Raw genomic sequence first — 20,296 nt, forward strand, 5'->3', positions numbered from 1 at the left:
GTATTTTTCTGTTGTGTGTGAATGCTAACCTGTCTGAGGGCTTTTCTGTTGTGTGTGAGTGCTAACCTGTCTGAGGGCTTTTCTGTTGTGTGTGAATGCTAACCTGTCTGAGGGCTTTTCTGTTGTGTGTCAATGCTAACCTGTCTGAGGGCTTTTCTGTTGTGTGAGAATGCTAACCTGTCTGAGGGCTTTTCTGTTGTGTGTGAACGCTAACCTGTCTGAGGGCTTTTCTGTTGTGTGTGAATGCTAACCTGTCTGCTAACCTGTCTGAGGGCTTTTCTGTTGTGTGTGAACGCTAACCTGTCTGCTAACCTGTCTGAGGGCTTTTCTGTTGTGTGTGAACGCTAACCTGTCTGAGGGCTTTTCTGTTGTGTGTGAATGCTAACCTGTCTGCTAACCTGTCTGAGGGCTTTTCTGTTGTGTGTGAACGCTAACCTGTCTGAGGGCTTTTCTGTTGTGTGTGAACGCTAACCTGTCTGAGGGCTTTTCTGTTGTGTGTGAACGCTAACCTGTCTGAGGGCTTTTCTGTTGTGTGTGAATGCTAACCTGTCTGAGGGCTTTTCTGTTGTGTGTGAATGCTAACCTGTCTTAGGGCTTTTCTGTTGTGTGTGAACGCTAACCTGTCTGAGGGCTTTTCTGTTGTGTGTGAATGCTAACCTGTCTGCTAACCTGTCTGAGGGCTTTTCTGTTGTGTGTGAACGCTAACCTGTCTGAGGGCTTTTCTGTTGTGTGTGAATGCTAACCTGTCTGAGGGCTTTTCTGTTGTGTGTGAATGCTAACCTGTCTGAGGGCTTTTCTGTTGTGTGTGAACGCTAACCTGTCTGAGGGCTTTTCTGTTGTGTGTGAATGCTAACCTGTCTGCTAACCTGTCTGAGGGCTTTTCTGTTGTGTGTGAACGCTAACCTGTCTGCTAACCTGTCTGAGGGCTTTTCTGTTGTGTGTGAACGCTAACCTGTCTGAGGGCTTTTCTGTTGTGTGTGAATGCTAACCTGTCTGCTAACCTGTCTGAGGGCTTTTCTGTTGTGTGTGAACGCTAACCTGTCTGAGGGCTTTTCTGTTGTGTGTGAACGCTAACCTGTCTGAGGGCTTTTCTGTTGTGTGTGAACGCTAACCTGTCTGAGGGCTTTTCTGTTGTGTGTGAATGCTAACCTGTCTGAGGGCTTTTCTGTTGTGTGTGAATGCTAACCTGTCTTAGGGCTTTTCTGTTGTGTGTGAATGCTAACCTGTCTGAGGGCTTTTCTGTTGTGTGTGAGTGCTAACCTGTCTGAGGGCTTTTCTGTTGTGTGTGAGTGCTAACCTGTCTGAGGGCTTTTCTGTTGTGTGTCAGTGAATGCTAACCTGTCTGAGGGCTTTTCTGTTGTGTGTGAGTGCTAACCTGTCTGAGGGCTTTTCTGTTGTGTGTGAGTGCTAACCTGTCTGAGGGCTTTTCTGTTGTGTGTGTGTGAATGCTAACCTGTCTGAGGGCTTTTCTGTTGTGTGTGAGTGAATGCTAACCTGTCTGAGGGCTTTTCTGTTGTGTGTGAATGCTAACCTGTCTGAGGGCTTTTCTGTTGTGTGTGAACGCTAACCTGTCTGAGGGCTTTTCGCATTACAGATTGGCTGAACCAGAACAATACTATGGTATGGAAAGTTGGCACCATTAACTTGATTCAGTACTCGGTGATTCCGGCCCGATTTGGTCGGTGCCAAAAAAGTACTGACCTTCGGTACACAGCCCTAATTATGGGCTTCTATTAAGTTATTAATCATCGTAAGCCCTTTGTTGAACAAATAGTTCTGTTTTTCACCAAACGGAAGCAGCTGTCTTAAAGAGAGAGATAAAGCTCACGGGCCCTATCTTCGCAAAAGCGGTAATTTAGCGTTTGCAATGCAAATTGGGGGCGGGCACACGCACATGCCTGTTATAATTGTACTGGACATAGGTGTGCCACATGCCAAAGCAGGCGTTTCAGTGCTAAAACGTGGGGATAGATGGCGGCATCCTATCGTCAGCAGCGCGCAATTACTTTGCGCTAAGAGCTTTGAAAAGCACCTCTTAGCTGCGCTCCAGGGGCCGGTTGCACACAAGTGGTCTTAACTATGCCTGGTCGTAACTCCTACGTCGGTCTTAGTTAACACCAGTCTTTAGAGTGGATTTACGCCTGTTGCACCAATAGGGCTTACATCTGGTCTTAACTACGCTGGTCGTAGCAATGCGCGTCCATGTGAATTGCCGGGGAATGTGCCCCGATTGGGCCAAAAATGTGCCTCGCGCCGTCACCCACTACTGTATGTGCGTCACTACACCCTCCCTCCTCCCACCCCCCTCCTCCTGTGGAAAATCCGGGGGGGAAATGGCGGCGATTAGTGCCAAGCAGTCTGAATGAAATTGAATGTAACGTTCCCAATTCTATGTATTAAATTCTAAAAAACGACCCTCAACATTTGGGAAGGCTAAGCCACACAACTAGCCACACAACTATTATTCAGTGAGGCAATCAACTAGAACAGTCATTCTCAACCTGGGGTATGCGTACCCCCGGGGATACTTGCGCCCCCTGCTGGTACTTGGAGGGATCCCTGGAATCTCAATGTTATTTTATGTGAAATAAACCCCAACTTTAAAACATGTAGCCTACAGTAATACTATCAAAATACTAGGCTACTATTAATGAAAATAAGCTTGAGAATGTAAATGGGGTTTAAAATAACTTCCACATTCTTGTTTTTAGATTTAGGAACAAAATAAAATAAAAAATCTGACGTTTCTGACGGACACTACTACCTGCGTACACACACTGCTAATGTTACAAGCAAGAAGCTATCGATTACAAGAAAGCAGGCATGTTGCAAAATTGTCCGAAAACGAACTGGAAAGAGACGTGTGGAGGAGTCCCGCAGCAATGAAGTTCAACAAGTGAACGAGGAGGACAGGTCAGTGAAACGAGCACAAGCCAGAAGCGCAAGAGCGGTTTGCAGCCACACAACGCCTTCCAGTGATAACGCTAATAGCGTTAGCAGCGCTGAACCGAGTGCCACATGTGCTGCTAGTGGCTCTGTCAGAAGCGCAAGTGGGGAATCCACAAACAAACGACGCAAAACGTTGCGCAAATACAACTCCATTTATACACGGTTATAGCTGCGGTGGGACGGAGGAAGAGCCCAGGCAACAGTGCGGGCTGAGCAGGAGAGTTTAATAGAGTTGTCTTGTGACGAAACACTGAAGCCTGCTTTCAGAAAGTTGTTGGACTTTTGGATAAAGCAACACAGAGAATACCCTGCCCTGTCTGACAAAGCTGTGCACTTTCTCCTTCCTTTTGCGAACACATATCTGTGCAAGAAAGGCTTCTGTTCACTTGCTGCCATCAAAACCAAATACAGAAGCAGGCTGGGTGCTGCTGAACCAGACCTGAACTTGAAGCTCACCTCAATTGCCCCAGACATCAAAGGACTGTGTTCACAGAGACAGGCACAACCTCCACATTAGGCTTATGTGGGTTGTCAATGGACATCAACATGCTCTGTATGTGTGTGTTTGAATGTTTGAAGTACAATTGTTTGCTGTGTGTGTGTGTGTGTGTGTGTGTGTGTGTGTGTGTGTGTGTGTGTGTGTGTGTGTGTGTGTGTGTGTGTGTGTGTGTGTGTGTGTGAGAGAGTGTGTTTGAAGTACATTTACTACCGATATAAAGTTCAAAACTTTCTCACTTGCTGTGTGAGAATGATAGTTATGTTCTCATTTACTGAGGTGCATTGTATGAGAATTGTGTGGAAGAGTTTGCTAGTTCTAGTGCCCCTTTGTACATTGTGGCTGTGGCTGATAAAAGTTAACAATAAATCATGTTATTAGGAATAAGTGCGCCTCCTGCGTGAACTGTGCGGCTGAATAGACTGTATTTTAACGTGGGTCATATGGGGGTACTTGGAGAGCCAACTAGTTTCTCAGGTGGTACTTGGTGTAAAGAGGTTGAGAACCACTGAACTAGAAGGCTATTCACCTACTGCTATCCCATAACCCGGAGGGACGCTGGCACCACAGCCGATCTGTCAACAAGCTCTCTCCATCTCTCTTTGTCCTCTGCACGAGTGAGTCCACTCTATTACGCATGGAGAGAATTACAGCATATTGCATCATGCCTCGCGCAAACATCGATTGCGAGACGGGAATCTGATTGGTTTTTATTGACGTAACGCCCAGCATTGCCTGGCCACACCCGTGAATAATTCTGGTAGTTAAGACCACCCAAATCCCGTTTGCGCAGGCATTTTAGGGGCGCAGATGATTTTGGCACGGCTCTAATTTGCGCCTGCGACAGGTGCCGTGAACGTTTTCGCATCCCCGCCGAGAATTGCATCCGCAACATATTTCGGGGCTGTTTTAACTTAGAAATCAGGGAGGTCACGTCTGACTACCAGACAATTATATCACTTTTAAACAGTTACATTTCTGTATAAATCATTACAATATGCTCCCGTGAGGTGGGGATGCTGCCGGGCGGGGGTGCGAAACTCGGCATAACACCTGGACAAATGCGCAAGGCAGACCGGTATCTTCCCTGCCAGGGAACAGGTGCGCAAGCGCAAATAGGGGATATCGCCTGTATGAAGATAGGGCCCCACTTCTTCCCAAATGTTTATGTCATGTTTCGAAATGAAATCTTCCAGTTTAAGCTATACTATATCTGGGAAAATTGACAGAGCAGCACATGAGACTGAGACACTGTCTCTCCACCAGAGGACTCTGGTTCAAACCCTGACGCTCGCAAGCATGAAGCATCCTCCTGGAGGGCCCTTGAGCAACACATTGAATCCCTACCAGCTCCAAGGATGGTGCCCTGCCTCTGAAATCTCCCTGGCCTCTGTCCTGCATGGGTCAATAAATGGTCACATGATTAGTACTGTTATAATGGGACCTTCCAGTCACATGATCAGTACTGTTATAATGACATCTTCCAGTCACATGATCAGTACTGTTATAATGACATCTTCCAGTCACATGATCAGTACTGTTAGAATGGGACCTTCTAGTCACATGATCAGTACTGTTATAATGGGACCTTCCAGTCACATGATCAGTACTGTTATAATGGGACCTTCTAGTCACATGATCAGTACTGTTATAATGGGACCTTCCAGTCACATGATCAGTACTGTTATAATGGGACCTTCTAGTCACATGATCAGTACTGTTATAACGACATCTTCCAGTCACATGATCAGTACTGTTATAATTACATCTTCCAGTCACATGATCAGTACTGTTATAATGACATCTTCCAGTCACATGATCAGTACTGTTATAATGACATCTTCCAGTCACATGATGAGTACTGTTATAATGACATCTTCCAGTCACATGATCAGACATCTTCCAGTCACATGATCAGTACTGTTATAATGACATCTTCCAGTCACATGATGAGTACTGTTATAATGACATCTTCCAGTCAGATGATCAGTACTGTTACGACATCTTCCAGTCACATGATCAGTACTGTTATAATGACATCTTCCAGTCACATGATCAGTACTGTTATAATGACATCTTCCAGTCACATGATGAGTACTGTTATAATGACATCTTCCAGTCACATGATCAGACATCTTCCAGTCACATGATCAGTACTGTTATGACATCTTCCAGTCACATGATGAGTACTGTTATAATGACATCTTCCAGTCACATGATCAGTACTGTTTTAATGACATCTTCCAGTCACATGATCAGTACTGTAATGACATCTTCCAGTCACATGATTAGTGCTGTTATAATGACATCTTCCAGTCACATGATCAGTACTGTTATAATGACATCTTCCAGTCACATGATCAGTACTGTTATAATGGGACCTTCCAGTCACATGATCAGTACTGTTATAATGACATCTTCCAGTCACATGATCAGTACTGTTATAATGACATCTTCCAGTCACATGATCAGTACTGTTATAATGACATCTTCCAGTCACATGATCAGTACTGTAATGACATCTTCCAGTCACATGATTAGTGCTGTTATAATGACATCTTCCAGTCACATGATCAGTACTGTTATAATGACATCTTCCAGTCACATGATCAGTACTGTTAGAATGGGACCTTCCAGTCACATGATCAGTACTGTTATAATGACATCTTCCAGTCACATGATCAGTACTGTTATAATGGGACCTTCCAGTCACATGATCAGTACTGTTATAATGGGACCTTCTAGTCACATGATCAGTACTGTTATAATGACATCTTCCAGTCACATGATCAGTACTGTTATGACATCTTCCAGTCACATGATCAGTACTGTAATGACATCTTCCAGTCACATGATTAGTGCTGTTATAATGACATCTTCCAGTCACATGATCAGTACTGTTATAATGGGACCTTCCAGTCACATGATCAGTACTGTTATAATGACATCTTCCAGTCACATGATTAGTGCTGTTATAATGACATCTTCCAGTCACATGATCAGTACTGTTATAATGGGACCTTCTAGTCACATGATCAGTACTGTTATAATGACATCTTCCAGTCACATGATCAGTACTGTTATGACATCTTCCAGTCACATGATCAGTACTGTAATGACATCTTCCAGTCACATGATTAGTGCTGTTATAATGACATCTTCCAGTCACATGATCAGTACTGTTATAATGGAACCTTCCAGTCACATGATCAGTACTGTTATAATGACATCTTCCAGTCACATGATCAGTACTGTTATAATGACATCTTCCAGTCACATGATCAGTACTGTTATAATGACATCTTCCAGTCACATGTTCAGTACCGTTAGAATGGGACCTTCCAGTCACATGATCAGTACTGTTAGAATGGGACCTTCCAGTCACATGATCAGTACCGTTATAATGGAACCTTCCAGTCACATGATCAGTACTGTTATAATGGAACCTTCCAGTCACATGATCAGTACCGTTATAATGGGACCTTCCAGTCACATGATCAGTACTGTTATAATGGAACCTTCCAGTCACATGATCAGTACTGTTATAATGACATCTTCCAGTCACATGATCAGTACTGTTATAATGGAACCTTCCAGTCACATGATCAGTACTGTTATAATGACATCTTCCAGTCACATGATCAGTACTGTTATAATGGAACCTTCCAGTCACATGATCAGTACTGTTATAATGGGACCTTCCAGTCACATGATCAGTACTGTTATAATGGGACCTTCCAGTCACATGATCAGTACTGTTATAATGGGACCTTCCAGTCACATGATCAGTACCGTTATAATGGGACCTTCCAGTCACATGATCAGTACTGTTAGAATGGGACCTTCCAGTCACATGATCAGTACTGTTAGAATGGGACCTTCCAGTCACATGATCAGTACTGTTAGAATGGAACCTTCCAGTCACATGATCAGTACTGTTATAATGACATCTTCCAGTCACATGATCAGTACTGTTATAATGACATCTTCCAGTCACATGATCAGTACTGTTATAATGGGACCTTCCAGTCACATGATCAGTACTGTTATAATGGGACCTTCCAGTCACATGATCAGTACTGTTAGAATGGGACCTTCCAGTCACATGATCAGTACTGTTAGAATGGGACCTTTCAGTCACATGATCAGTACTGTTATAATGACATCTTCCAGTCACATGATCAGTACTGTTAGAATGGGACCTTCCAGTCACATGATCAGTACTGTTAGAATGGGACCTTCCAGTCACATGATCAGTACTGTTAGAATGGGACCTTCCAGTCACATGATCAGTACTGTTAGAATGGGACCTTCCAGTCACATGATCAGTACTGTTATAATGGGACCTTCCAGTCACATGATCAGTACTGTTAGAATGGAACCTTCCAGTCACATGATCAGTACTGTTAGAATGGGACCTTCCAGTCACATGATCAGTACTGTTAGAATGGGACCTTCCAGTCACATGATCAGTACTGTTAGAATGGAACCTTCCAGTCAACAGTCTTAGCACTACACCTGAAGCCTTGATCCTTTGTAATGAGTGAACAGAGACAGGCAGGAAACAGAAGAGGCCTCACTGTGCTTAGGACGCCTCTGAAGGATTAACTAAAAGAACCACTAACCTATCCAGTGACTGTGCACTATCCTATCCAGTGACTGTGCACTATCCTATCCAGTGACTGTGCACTAACCTATCCAGTGACTGTGCACTAACCTATCCAGTGACTGTGCACTATCCTATCCAGTGACTGTGCACTATCCTATCCAGTGACTGTGCACTAACCTATCCAGTGACTGTGCACTATCCTATCCAGTGACTGTGCACTATGCTATCCAGTGACTGTGCACTATCCTATCCAGTGACTGTGCACTAACCTATCCAGTGACTGTGCACTATCCTATCCAGTGACTGTGCACTAACCTATCCAGTGACTGTGCACTAACCTATCCAGTGACTGTGCACTAACCTATCCAGTGACTGTGCACTATCCTATCCAGTGACTGTGCACTAACCTATCCAGTGACTGTGCACTATCCTATCCAGTGACTGTGCACTAACCTATCCAGTGACTGTGCACTATCCTATCCAGTGACTGTGCACTAACCTATCCAGTGACTGTGCACTATCCTATCCAGTGACTGTGCACTAACCTATCCAGTGACTGTGCACTATCCTATCCAGTGACTGTGCACTATGCTATCCAGTGACTGTGCACTATCCTATCCAGTGACTGTGCACTATCCTATCCAGTGACTGTGCACTATCCTATCCAGTGACTGTGCACTATCCTATCCAGTGACTGTGCACTATCCTATCCAGTGACTGTGCACTATCCTATCCAGTGACTGTGCACTATCCTATCCAGTGACTGTGCACTAACCTATCCAGTGACTGTGCACTAACCTATCCAGTGACTGTGCACTAACCTATCCAGTGACTGTGCACTAACCTATCCAGTGACTGTGCACTATCCTATCCAGTGACTGTGCACTAACCTATCCAGTGACTGTGCACTATCCTATCCAGTGACTGTGCACTAACCTATCCAGTGACTGCACGCACACTTGCATAGAATTTCCTTGTTCAATTGATAATCAGGCTCATTATTATGCGTCATCAGGTGGTAATTGGCATTGACCATTTATGGTTGGATTGGGGTGGATCCACACGAGGAATGTCCCAGTTAGACTGTGATTGATAACGGGGTAATTGCCTGCAGCAGGTGTGGGTACTTAACTCCCGAAATGTGCTTAAAGTCGAGCTGAACCCAAAAATGACTTTTCTTTTCTTTTAGTTCAAATACCTGGGTATGCAGTGCACCTATTTAATAATGTATGCCAAAAGAAATCACAATAATCTAATTTCTTTCGTTTTTCACATCAAAAGTTCATTTTTCAAGATTTCATTGATAACAGTAATCTACAGTCTGCTGACGTCACCTAGTACTATCAAATTTCTACCCCATTTCAACCAATCATTTCACGACATGGCAGCTGTCAATCAAATCATTTCAGGATCATTTTCTCTTCCAAATGAAGTAGAAAATGGCGCCTAGTGCCTGTCATCTGGCAGAATTCCTACCCCATAAACTAACTACTAACTTGGCCAATTGTATGAAACACGAACAAAAAACGAAAACAATGTCTAAGAATGCAAGAAATGTAACTGGCTCGTTAAAACGCGCATTCCAGGAATATTGTATTTACAGCAGCGATAATGGCGCGCGCTTGAGAGCCAGGGGTCACACCTCGGAGATTCCAGGCCGACGGGCTGCACTCTCCGCTCGGCAACACGAAGGCAGCTGGCTGCCTGCGGCTCGCTGAGCTCCACTCAGCCACTAACCTCGCGTCAGCAGGCTCTTCCCGAGGAGAGCACCACAACACGCTGAATCCCACTCGATTTGGAGGCGGAACACGCCAGGATTGGCCAAAGCCCAATCCAGTCCCCAGAATTGTCAAATAAAATCATCGACATACTACTATTGCCCGCCTCTCAACCTGTGATCTCAGACAAGTTATGTTTTCAGTCTGAAACGGACTGGAACGCACGCGACGAACGGGTTCAGTTCGACTTTAAGCAAGGCTCAGAATTGACTTAAATTATTGGCCTAAGTTGTCTCGTTTACTTTATAACTTTTTTTTTTAACATCACTACTTATGCGTGGAGTACCTTTGCAAGAAAACACTAGATTGTGAAACGCAAATGGGATGGCGTAGAGACAGTCACTGGACAAGTTAGTCCTAGTTAGGACTGCGTAGTTCAGGCTGACCTGCTGTGGCTGCAGGTCACAGATGATGGTGTTGATGTTGTTGAGGATCTCGTCGATGAAGGGCATCACCTCGCCCACCTGCACCTGGACAAAATGGCGCCGGCACTTCTGGGCGATCTTGATGAAGGTGTCGCACGCCATGTCCTGCACGCCGTCGTGGGTCTCTGTGTTCATTCAACCAGAGGGAGAAAGAGACACAAGTTACCATGACCTGCATTCTCTGACAGTCTCCTCTGATTCCATGCCGCAGTGCTGCTTTTGGGGAACATGCGTTTTGGTTTCCAGTTATGATTGTAATGTAAAAAAAAACGCTCCACACATCAGAACTACCCTGCTGTGCACTAGAGAAGGAAACTGATCTTAAAGGTTCAACAAAAAATTGAATTGATTCACTTTTTCCAGACTACAAAACAATTGGATTATACTGTACAAGCCGTTTGGATGCATGTCTGTACGGTAATTGTTTGTCTTTATGGAACTCTGATGAACCAGTACTCGGCCACTTCAGGTGTTTTGGTGAATGCTGACATGGAGTAGGGAGGGATGGGCAACAAATTTCAATCGTTTTTATTATCAAGATCGACTTTTATTTAGAGCTGCCGAAAATAATCGATTCAGAGATGCATCGCGATGCTTAATAGGACGATTCTGAATCGATTATCAAATATCAAAAATCGATTATTAAATTTTTTTTTTTTTTTTTTTTATAATCAAATAAAATAGAATGTAAGTACATGCAGTTGTTTATTTTAATTATGGATCATAATACAATGCAATTCCAAATGCACTTTTATTTTAAAAGTAGCCACACAGTGAGAAAAAAGAAAGTGAGAAAAAATAAATCATGTATTGCGAAAAAAGTGATGCATCGATTTAAGATGCATCGCGATGAATCGAGATGCATCGGAGATGCATCGAGATGCATCGTATAATCGAATCGAATCGTAGACTTGTATAATCGAATCGTATCGAATCGTGAGATCAGTGAAGATGCACAGCTCTACTTTTATTATTGAAAGTCGAAAATCTTTTTTTTATTTATTATTTGTAATTTTTTTACCTGCGCTTGTCTCCTTAAGAATGACACCGTTTGTCCATGTGACATTGCTGTAGGAAAAGAAGCCAAGGAGGAACAACTGGTCTGGCCGAGTCCCGCTCAGCTGGAGTCCAGTCTGAGTGGCTCGTTCACCTCTCTCTCTCTCTCCCTCTCTCTGCTCCCTCTCCCTCTCTCTCTCCCTCTCTCCGCTCCCTCTGCTCTCTCTCCCTCTCTACTCCCTATCTCTGCTCCCTCTCCCTCTCTCTGCTCCCTCTCTCTCTCTCTCTGCTCTCTCCCTCTCTCACTCTCTCTGCTCCCTCGGTGCAGTACCCGGCCACAGTGCACCAAAGCCGGCTTGGTGAGGTGAATGTGAGCATGGATGGAGCCAGTCTGTCTCCAGTATACAGGAGAGGACAGTCTGTCTCCAGTATACAGCAGAGGACAGCCTGTCTGTCTCCAGTATACAGCAGAGGACAGCCTGTCTGTCTCCAGTATACAGGAGAGGAGAGTCAGTCTGTCTCCAGTATACAGCAGAGGACAGCCTGTCTGTCTCCAGTATACAGCAGAGGACAGTCTGTCTGTCTCCAGTATACAGCAGAGGAGAGTCTGTCTGTCTCCAGTATACAGCAGAGGACAGCCTGTCTGTCTCCAGTATACAGGAGAGGAGAGTCAGTCTGTCTCCAGTATACAGCAGAGGACAGCCTGTCTGTCTCCAGTATACAGGAGAGGAGAGTCAGTCTGTCTCCAGTATACAGGAGAGGAGAGTCAGTCTGTCTCCAGTATACAGCAGAGGACAGCCTGTCTGTCTCCAGTATACAGGAGAGGAGAGTCAGTCTGTCTCCAGTATACAGGAGAGGAGAGTCAGTCTGTCTCCAGTATACAGGAGAGGACAGTCTGTCTGTCTCCAGTATACAGCAGAGGACAGCCTGTCTGTCTCCAATATACAGGAGAGGAGAGTCAGTCTGTCTCCAGTATACAGCAGAGGACAGCCTGTCTGTCTCCAGTATACAGGAGAGGAGAGTCAGTCTGTCTCCAGTATACAGGAGAGGACAGTCTGTCTCCAGTATACAGGAGAGGAGAGTCAGTCTGTCTCCAGTATACAGCAGAGGAGAGTCAGTCTGTCTCCAGTATACAGCAGAGGACAGTCTGTCTCCAGTATACAGCAGACGACAGTCTGTCTCCAGTATACAGGAGAGGAGAGTCAGTCTGTCTCCAGTATACAGCAGAGGAGAGTCAGTCTGTCTCCAGTATACAGCAGAGGACAGTCTGTCTCCAGTATACAGGAGAGGAGAGCCAGTCTGTCTCCAGTATACAGGAGAGGACAGCCTGTCTGTCTCCAGTATACAGGAGAGGAGAGTCAGTCTGTCTCCAGTATACAGGAGAGGACAGCCTGTCTGTCTCCAGTATACAGGAGAGGAGAGTCAGTCTGTCTCCAGTATACAGCAGAGGACAGTCTGTCTGTCTCCAGTATACAGCAGAGGACAGTCTGTCTCCAGTATACAGGAGAGGAGAGCCAGTCTGTCTCCAGTATACAGGAGAGGAGAGCCAGTCTGTCTCCAGTATACAGGAGAGGAGAGCCTGTCTGTCTCCAGTATACAGCAGAGGAGAGCCAGTCTGTCTCCAGTATACAGCAGAGGACAGTCTGTCTCCAGTATACAGGAGAGGAGAGCCAGTCTGTCTCCAGTATACAGGAGAGGAGAGCCAGTCTGTCTCTAGTATACAGCAGAGGAGAGCCAGTCTGTCTCCAGTATACAGCAGAGGACAGTCTGTCTCCAGTATACAGCAGAGGACAGTCTGTCTCCAGTATACAGCAGAGGACCAGGCCTATTTGTTTTGTATTGGGAATAGGACGACAGACATAATAATAAAACATCATATCAGGACTCAGTGTTCAAGCTTTTCTGTGCTGAAGATTGTTTTTTCTGGATGGCGGATAAAAAAAAACGCATAGGAAATTTCAGACTCTGTGTGTAAAGTCTGATATTCAGACTGAATCGTCAACTCAAACTCATTTCCTCGTGTACTCAAGAACAGCCAAATCCACTACTGTGGAGTGGGTGTGGCTTCGAACGTCTGGAGCCAGGCTATAAACGGGGCGGCTGTAGCTCAGGAGGTAGAGCGGGTCGCCCACTAATCGCTTTGGATAAAAGAGGTCGGTGGTTCGATTCCCGCCTCCTCCAGTCTGCGTGTCGAAGTGTCCTTGGGCAAGACACTGAACCCCAAATTGCTCCTGATGGTGTGCCAGCACCCTGCGTGGTAACCTGCCGCCATCAGTGTGTGAATGGGTGCACGTACCTATTGATTGTAAAGCGCTTTGGATAAAAGTGCTATATAAATGCAGGCCATTTACCATTTTATCATTTATAAACTCCTTGTCCATGGATACCATTTTGATGTTCTGTTGTTTTCTTTTGACAAAGTAAATGCATGATAGCTGTGGGACATACTGGATTTTCTTTTTAATATTCATTGTATTTGCACACAAAAAGAAAAGCTCTGTCCAGTAACCTGGAACACTTTTACTTTGAGATGTGTTTTGCAAATGATAAGAATTGTTAAGTTACAAAAATGTTTGTGTAAGCTGTCAATTATTGTTCTTAGAAAGAAAATCGGTATCGGCAAGTCAGACTATTCAAAAATCGGAAATCGGAACCGGCCAAGAAAATCGCAATCGGTGCATCCTTAGATTCAGCTATAGACCCCTTATACAGCTTGTCAACATTGGAGCTGCGCGCGCATCGTGAAGGCAAAAAGCCGTGAGCCCAGCATTGACAGACACTGAGAGCTGTGTAAAAGCCCCGCTGTCAGGACTGCTCTGTGCCCATCTGCGACACACAGTTAGATTTTAGTTTTAAAATGCAGTTCTCGGCTTACTACAACAGCTTATCGCCTAGTGATAAGCAATGTTATGCATCAAAATTAACGTTGGTTAATGGGATATGTCTTATACAGACCCATACGCACTGGCGCTGTCAATTGGCCAAGCCTAGTGGCCAGCAATACATATCGTGCATTCCTTTATAACTGGGGACAGCGTAGATAATTATTCTGTAACTTGCAAAGATATATTGTTATGTTGATAATGCACACAACTCAATAATGACATTATGTAACGTTACTTGGTCGTTAACTAACCGAGCGATGTGGCTGAGCAGCTACAGCTTCAGGCAGTTTACCTGATTATGAAGAGCACTACAAAGTCGGGCATTTTTAATGATGTCCTCGTTCCAATCAGTTCAACTCAATAATGACATTATTTAACGTTACTTGGTTGTTAACTAACCGAGCGATGTGGCTGTCACTAGCAGCCTACTACAGCTTCTGATATAAAATGAGCGAGCACTGCAAAGTCGGGCATTTTTAACGATTTCCTCTTTCGGCTTGCAACCAAAGACACCTACGGTTAGCATTACAAGCAGTATGAGTTGACGGGATTCGGTAAAACTTTAGTCCTTGCTTTGTTGATAGTGTAACAGACTGTTCAGTGTTGTGTTGTGTTCTATTGCGTGTGTGCGAGGCTGTGTATGTTCCCTCGAGTTGCGTAGAACAGGATATGTGGGGAAAAGCTTGTTATAACGTTACAGCCTGGCTCTATCGTTTATTATTTTATTAACCAAGTGTGAATAGGCGGACCGGAATACTCTGCTACAATAGCTTTCCAATTCTGGCATCCCACTGTACAACACAAAGACATGTCTAGCTCGTCTGGCTGGAAAACTTGACAGGGCTGCGCGGAGTCTGTCTTTCTGCCTCCGTCTTGCGCATCGACGCTGCGTGATGTCAGTGTGACGTAGTCGTATAAGGGGTCTATACTTAGAATCAGGGGAGTCCATGTAAAGGTCGACTTTGGTCCAGCAATTTCGGAGCTTGGTCAAGTATAATTCAGCCTTTACCGTGCATGAATTCAAACAGCTTGTTGACGGTCCCTTACCGTGCATGATTTCAAACAGCGTGTTGACGGTCCCTTACCGTGCATGAATTCAAACAGCTTGTTGACCACAGTCTTGAGGAACTTCCAATGGGCGCGGAGGAAGCGAGGGTACTGGCCCACGATGTACATGATGTTGGAGGCGATGATGGCCTTGTTGTCCTTGCCTCTCTTCTGCTCACACAGGCCCAGCAGGTCCTGGATAAACAGCACACAGAGTCAGCTACTAGTAGTTAGAATTCAACTCAATCTGGAGGACGGTGCAAACTAGGGGTGTCACGGTACGTGTATTCGTCCCGTGACGTCACGGTATGGGCGTCACGGTTCAGTGCGTGTAGCTATACGACGTTCGTCATAATCGTCAATATCCAAATCATCTTGCGCCGTTTATGAACATTGCACATCAGAAAACATTGACAACTCACCCTAGCACCGTGTATTCAGGCTAAATATAGTCCATTTAACTTTCAGAAGCCTTTGCCCCTCAACAAAGTTGAGTGGAAGCGTCTTGCGCAGTCATTCATTGCCATGTTAAATGCGTTAGCCTTGTGTGGCTAACGTGTTCAATGCTATAGCATCAGGTCCTGCTGTCCTTCCTTGTGTCCACATGCCTGTGCTGAATGTGGGTCGAGTGGTGAACACGTTATGTGCCAGTTTTATCTGACACAGCCTACATACAACTATATTTTATCTGACACAGCCTACATACAACTATATTTATCTGACACAGCCTACATACAACTATATTTTATCTGACACAGCCTACATACAACTATATTTTATCTGACACAGCCTACATACAACTATATTTATCTGACACAGCCTACATACAACTATATTTATCTGACACAGCCTACATACAACTATATTTTCATTGACTGGATCAAAATACTGCCAATGAGATGATGCCATCTCCCTTCCTCTCCTTTGAGAGAGCCTGGTGACGTGAGGTTAGACTACGCCTGGTTTGTTTACTTTACACCCGGGCTAGGGGTGCACCGATCACGTTGTTTGCCACCGATCGCCTATGGGAAATATCTGCCCAACCGATCATCGACCGATCACCGATATATAAACTCCTCAAAGAAAGTTTGGAAACGTCATTTTAGGTTGATTATTTCTCCCCTTTAATAATACCAATTGGCATTGTATTTTATATCGTTGGAAAGCCTGATTAGTGATAGGGCTTTTTTATTAAAAAAATAATAATCTAAAAAATCTAAAAAAATATCGGCAATCAGCCGAAATATCGGCAATCAGCCGATCGCATATTTGAGGTCAAAATCGGCCGATACAGATTGCTTGCCGATCGATCGGTGCACCCCTAATCCGGGCATTTGAGGAGGGGGACTGTAGTAGCTGGTAAAGACGCAACAGTTCCCGTCCACATTGTTTATTATGATGATAATTTGATTATTAGTTTAACCGACTAGTATTTTGGTGGCGACTAGCGAGGGTAGCGGATGTTAAACGTTTAACAGACCAGTTGCCTGCATCCCCAATATGCAGTCGTAGAGCCAGCCCTACATACAAATATAACCTAATGCAAGAGAGTCTATATGTTCACTGTTTACTGGTGTGTTTACTGGTTTAATACACTACAGGGCCATGCTGTTTACTGGTGTGTTTACTGGTGTGTTTACTGATTTACAAAAAGAAGAATGCAAACTGGTGCAGTGTGCAAAAGGTGACGGATCGGAGCAGACCAAAATCACTCCAAAATAATTGACTGAAGTGCCTCTTTTCATCAAAAAGGTGAAGGTGACGGTCACGTAAAGGTGACTTAGTTTGCATCCCTGAATTTGTGACACTAGGTGGAGCACGGGTACTGTCGTTGGTGTGTTGGTGTGTGTGTGTGTGTGTGTGTGTGTGTGTGTGAACGCTCCCCGGCCGTGTTGCTGAGGCAACCAGGCTTGAACACATGGTGAGCCGTCCACATTACTGTTCCTCTGGTTCTTACGCTCCTGCAAGCTGAACCAATGCAAGAGCGCCTTTGTCAGAGGGCATAGGCGTTTTTGTCAAAGAACGAGTTGATCCAGCAGTGTTTTACCGTCATAGATTGTGGTGGCCCACCATAGTCTCATTTGTTAATTTTGCTCTAAGTGCACCAGATGAAGTCATCCAAGGGTCCCACCTTGATGACGGTGACCAGAAACCTCTTCTCGTCCTCCTCGTGCATGGCCCCGCTGATGGAGCCGATGGCCCAGCAGAGCGTGTTGAGGTTCCTCCAGGACCACTCGGTGCCGTTCACCTGGTTGTGCAGCTTCTCCGTCATGATGCGCTCCGTGTCGGCGTAGTCCAGATGGGTCAGATACACTGCAGCCAGAGGACACATGGACCAATCACATACACTGCAGCCAGAGGACACATGGACCAATCACATACACTGCAGCCAGAGGACACATGGACCAATCAGATACACTGCAGCCAGAGGACACATGGACCAATCACATACACTGCAGCCAGAGGACACATGGACCAATCAGATACACTGCAGCCAGAGGACACATGGACCAATCACATACACTGCAGCCAGAGGACACATGGACCAATCACATACACTGCAGCAAGAGGACACATGGACCAATCAGATACACTGCAGCCAGAGGACACATGGACCAATCAATCACATACACTGCAGCCAGAGGACACATGGACCAATCACATACACTGCAGCCAGAGGACACATGGACCAATCACATACACTGCAGCAAGAGGACACATGGACCAATCAGATACACTGCAGCCAGAGGACACATGGACCAATCAGATACACTGCAGCCAGAGGACACATGGACCAATCACATACACTGCAGCCAGAGGAGAGGACACATGGACCAATCACATACACTGCAGCCAGAGGACACATGGACCAATCACATACACTGCAGCAAGAGGACACATGGACCAATCAATCACATACACTGCAGCAAGAGGACACATGGACCAATCAATCACATACACTGCAGCCAGAGGACACATGGACCAATCACATACACTGCAGCCTAGTCTGGGCACCCTTTACACTGCTTTTGGCCAAGGAAACAGGAAACGATACCGGAAATAAGTGCGCAATAAAACGTCTTTGTTGCCGTTAGCTTGACACGGCGAGGTTGATAAAAAGAACAACACAAGTTGTATAGTAGCGTTAGCACATTTCTAGTCACTGCCGAGGAAGGTTTCTGGAGAGCCAAAGATAATGGAGTATCCGCCATGTGAAATCTTATGATCAATGTCCATGTCTTTCCCAGCACAGGCAGCAGAGATGCTTCAACTGTTGTACTCGATCCTCCATTATTGATAATAGAGGACAGACAACTATACCTATTCCATCAACTGGCCATTTGTTTGAAAAGTAAAGCTTCTGTATTGGCTTAAAATATGTGATATTGTGAATCCGCGATGTTTCTACAATAACTTTGTTCGGTACGTCCAACTTTTGTTTTGTTGTTTGCCGTTTTATTTTCTTATCGTTTCCGCTGTCGTTTCCTGTCTAGGGCGGACTCTAGGCCGGAAACAGGCCGAGTGACAAAATCCCTTGTAAACGGAGGCCAGGCTCTTTCTCGCCGAGAAGAGCCTGGTGACGCAAGGTTACTGCAGCCAGAGGACACATGATGGACCAATCAGATACACTGTAGCCAGAAGACACATGATGGACCAATCAGATACACTGTAGGCAGAGGACACATGGACCAATCAGATACACTGCAGCCAGAGGACACATGGACCAGTCAGATACACTGCAGCCAGAGGACACATGGACCAATCAGATACACTGCAGCCAGAGGACACATGGACCAATCACTGTGCATCTGAAATACACACCCACTATGTTTACATTAGGGATGTTCATTTTGAAAAATTTCCATAATTGAAAATCGGGAAAATTAACGATCAATTATCGATAGCGTAATAATAATAATAATAATATATATATATTTTTTGAACTCTGGTCTGGTAATAACGTTGCGCGTTCTCGGCCAGCTATAATGGCGATGCCGCTGTGTAGTAAGAATATCAGACACTAGCGCTGTGGCCAGGTAAACAAACATGTTACATGTCAGGTTACATGATGTAAGGCAATCGGCGTCTTCCAGCTTAGCTGACAGCACAAGAGTCAAATCAACAGGCCTGAGCCTCACTGAGGTCCGCAGAGTGCTGGGTGCGTTTGTTTGTGTCCCCGGCGCATGCCGGTGTGAATTCCCCATGTTTAAAACAGTTTTGTTGGCACAAAGGCCCGTGCCCAGCCAGAAAACGAGAGACTATATGAAGCTCCACCTCATGTTAGTTGGCTGTGCAATGGAGTGGGGCGAGGAGGAACAAATTCCACCCAAACCTAGTCCGCAAAAAAATAAAAGAAAATAAAAAAAATATATATAATAATAATAATAATAAATCAAAATTCCACATGATCGATTCAATTCCTTAACAATCAATTATCGATATTCGATAATTGATGAACATCCCTAGTTTACATGCAGGGAGTATTTCGCTACTGTCCTCATGTCTGAGTCGAGTCCCCATTACCTGAGTCCGAGTAACTGAATGTAAATCCGCATTTAGGTGGAACACACGTGGCTGCCCGTGCATGAAATTGAGTAATGTAATGGTATTCAATTTAATATAGCTATCAATATCTTATGCCAAATTATTACAAACAAGGCCAGGTCGAAACCTGGCATACGGCCGGTGCATGGGATCGTCACCCATGTATACCCATACACATTTTAACAATCAACAGAACACATATAAGCCCTCGTCTGATTTTCCACCTTTTTTCCCTGTTTGTGTTTAGGGATGCAGGATATTATGGATTTTTTTAAACAATACGATAACCCATAAATATCTGCTTCGATACTCGAATACAGATACGATACTCGATACCTAATGGATAAGAAACAGAATGTCCACAAGGTTGATCACATTCACAAATTCAAGGTTTAGCAACACCCTTAACAGTCACTGTGGGATTGAAGGACACCTTTTGAAATGTGTCTCTCTGGTGTTAGAAGACCACCATATTAACTGAATGTTTCTGTGTTAGAAGAATAACGCCATATTAACTGTAGGCCATAATGTAGACCAGTGGTTCCCAAATGGTGTGTGCCTTGGGA

The 20,296-nt window shown here is 44.8% G+C and overlaps 1 protein-coding gene across 1 annotated transcript in view; it reads right to left on the reverse strand.

Moving 5' to 3' along the window:
• xpo1a (exportin 1 a) overlaps positions 1–20,296 on the reverse strand; it is an 81,737-nt gene that overhangs the window by 14,728 nt on the left and 46,713 nt on the right. The window contains exons 14-16 of the mRNA XM_083634841.1: positions 17,317–17,498; positions 15,224–15,380; positions 10,219–10,382 (exon numbers count right to left, since the gene is read on the reverse strand). Of these exons, the coding sequence (XP_083490967.1) occupies positions 10,219–10,382; positions 15,224–15,380; positions 17,317–17,498 (503 nt within the window). The remainder of the gene's footprint in view (positions 1–10,218; positions 10,383–15,223; positions 15,381–17,316; positions 17,499–20,296) is intronic.

Source organism: Poromitra crassiceps, assembly GCF_964638095.1.
Source record: "Poromitra crassiceps genome assembly, chromosome: 4".
Taxonomy (NCBI): domain Eukaryota; kingdom Metazoa; phylum Chordata; class Actinopteri; order Beryciformes; family Melamphaidae; genus Poromitra; species Poromitra crassiceps.